The sequence below is a fragment of the Mastomys coucha genome, unplaced genomic scaffold (genome assembly GCF_008632895.1).
Source record: "Mastomys coucha isolate ucsf_1 unplaced genomic scaffold, UCSF_Mcou_1 pScaffold4, whole genome shotgun sequence".
Classification (NCBI taxonomy): domain Eukaryota; kingdom Metazoa; phylum Chordata; class Mammalia; order Rodentia; family Muridae; genus Mastomys; species Mastomys coucha.
In genome coordinates, this window is record NW_022196910.1 from 41,571,728 (window position 1) to 41,580,645 (window position 8,918).

The window sequence follows — 8,918 nt, forward strand, 5'->3', positions numbered from 1 at the left end:
CAGATAAAAGTATTTTGTTTTCGTGGAAAAAATTGCCACCGTGTATAACAGTAGGAACACCACACATAGTACATAACTGAAAAGCAGACCCCAAATTTTCTCAATTATATAATTTCAGCAATGCTAACAATTTATTTTCATATTAATTAAACCTGTCAATGGCAGAAAATAATAGCAAGTTTTCTGAAGCTCTTGGGTAAACTTTTCAGGGTCTGACATGTGTAAAAATTAGTTCAGTTTGTAAATAACAATTAAACACTTGTAAATTGTATACAAGCTTGATTTGGGGCAGATAGCACACTGATTATTCCGTGACATTTTATTTTTGTTATACTATAGTACATAGCCTGCCTTACATATCTCAAATTTCTCCATCAGAGTAGTAATTTCGCCAAGAGTGAAGTATCCTTAACATAAATGTAATGGCAAGGAAAAGTAGAGTACATAGAAAGCATGTTACTTACTTGCAGTCCCCTCTGAAAAACTGAATGGCCCATAAAATTAGCCAGCATTCTAATAAGAGCAGCACCCTGTGGGGAAAGTATAGAAAAGAAAAGAATGTCAACGGGTGTGATTCTAACAGTGCCACATATCAATCGAGAACAGCAGACATCATTCAATCTATTCTGTTTTGAAAACATTCAAAGGAGAAAGCCATGAAAAGGTATCTCACTTAGGGGTTGAAAATGTCATGTTTAGGGTGTGGAAATAATTTGTGAATCAAAATCTTCTACCTCAAGATGAAAATACCCCAGACAGATTATCTCAGGGAGCTGTGTGTAATTCTCAGTCCCTGTTACTTCCGTGAACATTGTATATGACAAAGTTAACTAGGCACAGAACTTTTATGCAAAGGCCCATGACCTGGTCACATAAGCACACCTGGGTTAAGTAATATTTGTATGAACCCATAACGTGAGAGTGCCTTGGTTGCTTACTGAACTCCAACTCAGGTAGGAATACTTTATGTTGGGACTGAGCAAGGGGGTGTGAAGCAGTCAGGTTTCCTGTGTCTCTCTCATGTTTTTAACATTTTTACTTGGAAAAATGGTTAGCAGTCTCTCCTCTTATTTTTCTTCTCCTGCAACACAGAGTTACTAACAATCCCATTGGGTGAGATATTTTTAAGCTCAAATAATTAGTATATGTGTATGTGTGTGAATATATATGTGTGTGTGTGAATATTTATGTGAATATTATACCATCTATATGTTATATGCATGAGAATATATTACTATATATAGAATATATGTGGAACATCTATATTCTTATACATATGACATATGTACAAACCTATACACATGAATTTATATACACACATTTAAGTATGCATATAGGTATAAAGGATATACATTAAAGCTAATATGTACATCCACAGGGGTGTGTGGGGTGTGTGCAAAGCAGGTAAAAACAGTTCTGAGAGTGTGAGCCATCAATGTTATTTTATGTTGGCTCATTTTTATGTCCTATCTATTTTTGAAACTGAAAATACTTATATGTACCAATATGTAAACAAGTACATGTAGTTAATATGAATGTTGAGATTAATAGAGTAATATACTGTCAGAGTTGAAAACTATCATTAGACTATAATATAGCATACTATCAGTACAAAATGTACAGAAGTTATCAATTTGAAGCAATCAAAGTAATGATGGGTAAGCCGAGATGATCACAAATCTGTAAGCAAACTATAAATTAGTCATCTGGGAATCACAAGTTCATACCGAGCTGCTCAAGGGTTATGAAGCAATTAATGCATAAATATAAATGACAGTCTAGTTTTAGTGGAAATTCCTTGGCAGCTACATATCCCCTCCATGATCCTAACAAATGCACATGCTGCAGTAAATCCTTTCTCTAGAGTGTGTTCTTTTAACTTTTACTATTTCACATTAATTGCATATACTAATAAGATTCACTCTGATGTCTGAACACACTTACCCCTGGTATCCCTTTGCTAGAGAGAACCCTGCTACACTCATCCAACCTGTGCCTAGTCACTCCAATGTCACGACCATTATTTTTCTCTGTTTAACACTAAAACGTTTCCCTGTAATTTTGAAACTTTGATGCAGTATAATATTCTCACTCCATTAGCCAATCACCCTTAAAGCACTGTCTTTTAAAAAAAATATGTCTATCCCCCCAAGAATGTGTTCCTCAAATGAGAATATTATTGTCATCTCAACAAATAATGAGGTGATAAACCATAAAATTTTATGTCCCTCCAGATATTTTCCCATATATAGATATAGATACACACACACACACACACACACACACACACATTACCTCTTGCTCTTTGTCTTCTGCACACTTGTATAAGTCCATAAAACATAAGCATTTATGATTCAATCTAGGGAGCTGGTAAGAATCCCCTTTAGAATGCGTGAGCTCTGCTTCCTGAATTTCCTTGACAAGCTCTCCTCCTATGTATTTTCCCATCTAGTCTACCCACCCTGAGGATAAAATCTGTCAGTTCTTCAACAGCACTAACCCTTGCCACCTGGGGAATGAGAGACTCTCAGACAGTCAGCTCCAACTTCCCTTCCTAGCAGAAGAGCCATCTTCAGATGATTTAACTGATCCCTCCAGGTAATTATGACTTGGTCCCTTGTCAGGCTATAAAAACTATCAGTTCAGCATGGACTAATGACAAAATAGGACTTTGCAATCATAAAGAATAGACCTGTTTTTCCTGTCTGGGCTAGAGCAGGGTGCTTGGAAATAGAACGTAGAAATATAGTCAATATTCAAAAGTCAATAACACTGAACTCTCCATTATTGTTACATTCTATAACTATATTACATTTCAGAAAATATGTTGCTTGAATATTTTGATGTTGCCTGGAGCAACCTACACTCTTCAATACTTAACTGACCTTTTCTTGTGAATGCTAATTTTTAATCCCTATTTTATAGAAGTCTGTAAGCAGGTTACAGGGTGGGCTGAACAACTGATGTTTGCATAGTGGGTTTGACACCTATATGCATGGCAAAAACAAAGGCCACATCTTACAGCACAGCTAAATCATCATACATATTTTTGTTTTAAAGAAAGCACTGAGAAACATTTCTCTGAATCTTTAAAATATTTATCCCTCAAGCCACCTTCACTTACAAAGTGGCAACTTATAGTCACTTGTAATTGAAATTTTCAGCTTCAAGAAAACAAATTGGACATTTAAGCATCTTTAGAAGCTTTATGGAAGGGAAAAGTCATCATGAGTTTATAAAACAAGGGCCAAGATAGATACTGTAATTGACAGAATTGTTTAGGATATGATAAACAGTTACAAAAGGGAGCTTAGAAACTCAATTATCCTTTAGTCGTTTTTCTTGTTCTATCCCCTATTTATTCAGTTTATTTTGCAATAATCTGAGTACCTGATGATTTCAAAGACCATAAATATGACGAGAAAGGACTTCCTCTCCTCAGGTTTGTCACAACCTTCTGCTGTTGTCTAAGATAGGCTATCTTAATTCAACGATGGTTGACAAAGACAGAAACTGTTTGCGCACACGGCAGTTTGTATTCTTAAATACTAGCTATTCAACAAGGATATGGCCTCTATTGTTTCACTAGTACATTTTCACAACATATAATCATGTTTTAAAAGAAGATAAACTGCCAAATTCAATTATTTCCTTAACAGATGTTTAGTAAGTTGGTAGTATGTTCAATATCCCACAGAATACAAATGGGGATGATATAGCTGTATCTCATGCCTAGAGGGGTGAAAAGTCTAAAGAGTGGCATTTGTCTTATACCTGGATAGGTAGACATGCTCAGGCAGCATGTTCATGAAAAATATGAATAGTCAGGTAGATGAGGGGTGAGAAGACTGAATTATGGAAGATCATACACATTGGAAGTCATAAAGCCACCAATTGGGGATTGTGTAGAAAAGGAACTTTAAAGCAGGTTTTAGAGCTTTGAGTTGCAGGGCTAAAGTATTTGGAAAGTGGGGGCTAAAGTGTGATAGCCCAGGTAGGGCAAGATAACCTGAAACAAGAGGAAGAAGTGGGTGGTGAGAAGATAGTTTAACAAAAGTGACTAGGTGAGTTTGAACTTTAGTCTAAGAAAGGAGACGACATTAGAAGATATGTATAAATATACATGTTAGAAGAAATTAGTTAAACTAGCAAAACTGCTTGGAAAATGTGAAGATTTAAAAATAGGCCAGGAAGCAGAAGACTAAAGAGGACGTGTAACAGAGATATGTTACTGGAGAGGGCGTAGCAGAAGTAACTCAGAATGCCAGATGAATGTACTCCTGGCTCAGTGAGAGTGATGGGAAGCAGAAAATGAAATCTCCAGGGCTTTCTAGAGACTCTGTGGTCCTCTCTGTACTGCTCAGGATAAGAACTCAAGGAGTATTGTGTAAAGTTAAATTAACAGTATAGAGCAGTGCCTATGCGTGACAAACAGCTGGAGGCAGCCTGGTATAAGCGGAGTCACAGAAGGCAGAGTTGAGATTTGTGCTTCCAAGTTCAAGAAATGCAAAGTCTAACAGAGGAATGTGGTCAGCTGTAATGAAGAAAGAAATTTGTAAATAGCCTGTAGGTATAAGGTTATAAATCTATAAATCTCTCTCTCTCTCTCTCTCTCTCTCTCTCTCTCTCTCTCTCTCTCTCTCTCTCCATCTCGGGAGAAAATGTTTTTTTTTTTCCCAAGAAAGAGTGATTCAGTAGTAACACTGACTGGAGAATGCAGATCAAGGGATGAGGATCAAAACAAACTTCCAGGAAAAAAGAAGAGGAGAATCAGTTGGTCTTGGAAAGACATGCATAGCCTTTCTAAGGTAAAACCGAACAGGGAAAAGGGGAGGGAGAGTTCACTAAGACATTTTAGAAATGAAAGCAAAGATGTAAATGGACTGAGGGAAACAGACTGCTTCTGTGTGAGGAGGCATTGTCTGTCTCATCATGGTGGACTCACAGCCAAAAACACTTCTTGGGACACAAGTGGTACTCAGATAAGCAAAGGTCTGTCTTCAACAATGCAAAGGCAGTCTTCAGATTATGTGCTACTGAGAGTACAACTACATCCAAAGTAACTCCAGTGAGTATGAAGAGATAAAACTAGTGGGCCTGTAGAGAAGTGCTGTATTAGTAGAAAGCACTCAAAATGCATGATCCACTAAGGAACTATGCTGTGATATAGGCACGCTATAACAAAGAAGATATTGTTATTTCGTCTAATCAGAAGTTTAGGGATTAAAAGGTTGAATAACTTGCTCAAATGGACCTAAGATGAGTAAAAGAACTATGATTATAATCCCACTTAGAGCTAATGCCAAATCATTCAACTAATATAGGCTACTGTCTCATGATTCGCAATCAAGATAGAACCTAGACTCTTTCAAAAAATCATTGTCCAAATAAGAACCTAGAAGGAAAAAAAAACTGTTAGAGTTTTTCAGTTGATAATCAGTACCATGGTTAGAGTAGAGGATGTAGGGAAATTAATGCAATGAAATGTGAAATGGCTTCCAACATTCTCAGGTTGAAAATGAAGTGAGACACAGGAGGACACAGAAGAAGGGGGTGTGTTTATGAACAAAGATGCACCAAGCTGCCTTAGCAAGTGTTCAGTTAAAACCAAAAGCTACAAAGGTGGAAACCGTATGAAAACACACTGCTCAGATGGCCTGAGTTTTTTCTATTCTGCTCCAGGAAAGCCACAGTCCAAGTCAATGACTGATTAAGACTGTAACCACATGGAGCCTATTCTGGTGAGATAAGAAGTTCCTCCACTAGGACTCTGGTTAGAGGACTCCTTTGATCTGGGCAATATTTCCTATAATAATAGGCTGTAAGCTTGAGTTTTTTCCATCCTAGGTTTCCTTCCAACACCCTGCCCTTGCTTGGGTTGTTCCCTGAAATGGGTCTCTCAAATTCCTCAAGTTCTCTTGACCAGTCATCTTCTAAGTACCATGGTATCTATCCTGTAGAAGATCAGAATTGACTCAGGAGGGCAGTTGGCAGTATGAAGAGCCGCACAAGTATGATCTACACGTGGTGTGTCATGGACAATAATAGCTAGTAATCAGTCTGCTTTAGTAACAAGAGTATAAAGAAAACAGAAAATTTCTTTTCAAGTTTTGTACAAGAATCTGGCTAACAAACCTTCTATGCTGCATGTATATGCTTTATGGTTCATTACACTGTTAAGAGGAAAGGAAGCGAGTAACCCCATATCTCAGTGCAGATGGGAGCAACTGAGGCAAAGGTACTAGAACATTTGTTCACTATCTGCATGTGCAATCATTACTGGAACTTGTCTCTAGACTAGCTTCTTTCCATGCAGTTGATTTTAACTTTAGTTCTTTCAAAAGCAAAGAAACCTATGCATTAAGAATCCCTGTTCAGCAGGGCAGTGGTGCATGCCTTTAATCCCAGGACTTGGGAGGCAGAGGCAGGTGGATTTCTGAGTTTGAGGCCAGCTGGTCTACAGAGTGAGTTCCAGGAGTTCCAGGACAGCCAGAGCTACACAGAGAAACCCTGTCTCGAAAAAAAACAAAAAACAAAAAACAAAAAACAAAAACAAACAAAAAAAAGAATCCCTGTTGTACACTGTGTTGTTGAAAGGGTTACTATATTGATTTCAAAATCAAAGTGAAAATGTCACTTTCAGAAAGATGCCTCTTCATTAAGCATGGGCACACATAGAGAGAGTTCAACAACATTCTGATAAAATTTGTTAATAAATAATGTCTTGGGTCTGAAGGAACAGAATATCCCATGGTTTTTATAAAAACATACTATTTCCTTTTAAAGATAATATGAGCCATTTTAACATGGGAAAATGGAATGGAGAAAGAAAATGCCTAATTTTAAATATCCCTTACTTCTTACCAACTGATCAAACTCCCCACATGTCCGCTTCCTTGTTCTCTTTCAAGTTCATGGCCTCTTTTCTCCATTAATTTTTTTACATACATATCTTTGTGTGTACCTCGATATACAAATACAAGCTTCTCTGTCTATAAATCCCTCTCTCTCTCTCTCTCTCTCTCTCACACACACACACACACACACACACACACACACACAAACATGCCATAGATAGATAGATAGATAGATAGATAGATAGATAGATAGATAGATAGATAGATAGGTAGGTAGGTAGGTAGGTAGGTAGGTAGATAGATAGATAGATAGATAGATAGATAGATAGATAGATAGATAGACAGACAGACAGACAGATGATAGAATGTTTTCAGGGTTGATAATTTGGTATTGGGTATTGGATAACCTAGGTGTGAATTTCCCTAGGGAAAATTACTCCTGCTCTCGGGCATTTCTTAGTTGCCTGTAATTATATTATCATCTCAAAAAATAATTAAAAATAAAGAGGACAAGAGGAGACAGAGGATGAAATAAAATTAATTCTAATCATGAGAGCAAAATTAATGCCCAATTGCTCTATCACCCACGCTTAGAACCTTGGAGTCCTTATTGATTTATTACTTCCTGAGGCCAAGCCTTTACTTCTGTTCGGCTGAATTATTTCATGGCCCCTTAATGACAGCCCCAGAAGCATTCTCACCATCACAAATCCATCCTGTGGGCCACATCAGACTAATTTTAATAATTACTTCAGAAGCCTAATGTCTGCTAAGTGCTCCAGTTCTGCTGTCAACGCAAGCTTGTTAGATGATTTAAATATCTACTATTAGGCTTAAAAGGTGGTCGTAATACTGATGACAACTCGATTACTTCAACTGAGAATAAGAAGAAAGTATACCTGCATTTTTGACAACTCATTGAAATTATTCATAAAATAGTTGGAATAGCATTTGCCACATAGCAAGCTTCCAAAGCACTTATATTGAATTGTCATCATATAAGTTCCCCGAATTCCAAAATCTTTACTTCTGACCTCCAATCCTAGGGTCAAAGCCATAATAATGATATTCAATATTTCTTAATTCTCCATAGACCAAATAGGCAGCTTTCCATCTCCTTAAACTCATTTTCTCACGTGACCTTGTATTAAACACTCACAATTTTTCAGGATATTTACTCTAACTGCAAACATACTTACACATTCTTTTTAAAAAATTTAAGTTTTATTATAATTAAGGGTGGGATTGAGCCACTGTGTTCATGTGAAGGTCACAAGACTGTTTTGTGTAGCTGGTTCTATCATCCACTTTGGCATGGGTTCCAGGGATCTAAAACAACATACTGTGTTCTAGAGGAAAACTGCTATGGCCTGCCCACGCATCTCACAGGCTCTTGGCTCCTATACACTTTTGAAAACACACAAAAATTAATATTATAATAAGAAGCTTTTCATGGTTACATTAATTCTTAATGTTTTTCTCTGTTCTGACATCATAACTCTCACATGAAATAGTTTCTGTAATTATTTTATACATGTAATTAACTCCTACTATTCCTATATACTAGGTGCAGTTCTACAGTTTATTGAGACATTGCTCCATTACCAATGAAATAAAATCCTTAGGAGAAGAGGTATCTACCAACTCTTTGTTAACATCAACTCTGCAATCCTGATTATTGCAATGCAGCCAATACACTCACACAGCCTCTCATGCCCTGAAACACACCATAAACTCTTCATTGGTACCACATAAATTGACAATTCTCAAGCAAAGCTAATCAAGAAGGACAATGAAGCCACTAGGAGCCCTATATCCACGGGAAAGACCCCATGTCCAGGCACAAGAAAATAAGGAACTTTGGGAGGGGGTACATTGTGGCACACACCTTTAATCCCAGCACCAGCACTTAAGAGGCAAAAGAAAGCAGATTTCTGAGTTCAAGGCCAGCCTGATCTACCCTGATTTACTTAGTAAGTTCCAGGATAGCCAGGACTACAGAGAGAGAGAGAGAGAGAGAGAGAGAGAGAGAGAGAGAGAGAGAGAGAGAGAGAGAGAGAG

At 37.3% G+C, this 8,918-nt stretch overlaps 1 protein-coding gene across 4 annotated transcripts in view; it reads right to left on the bottom strand.

The window, feature by feature from the left end:
* Positions 1-8,918, bottom strand: part of Trhde (thyrotropin releasing hormone degrading enzyme) — a 392,302-nt gene that overhangs the window by 117,750 nt on the left and 265,634 nt on the right. For all 4 annotated transcript variants that reach the window (XM_031350072.1, XM_031350071.1, XM_031350069.1 and 1 more), the window contains exon 7: positions 465-530. In XM_031350072.1, the coding sequence (XP_031205932.1) occupies positions 465-530 (66 nt within the window). The remainder of the gene's footprint in view (positions 1-464; positions 531-8,918) is intronic.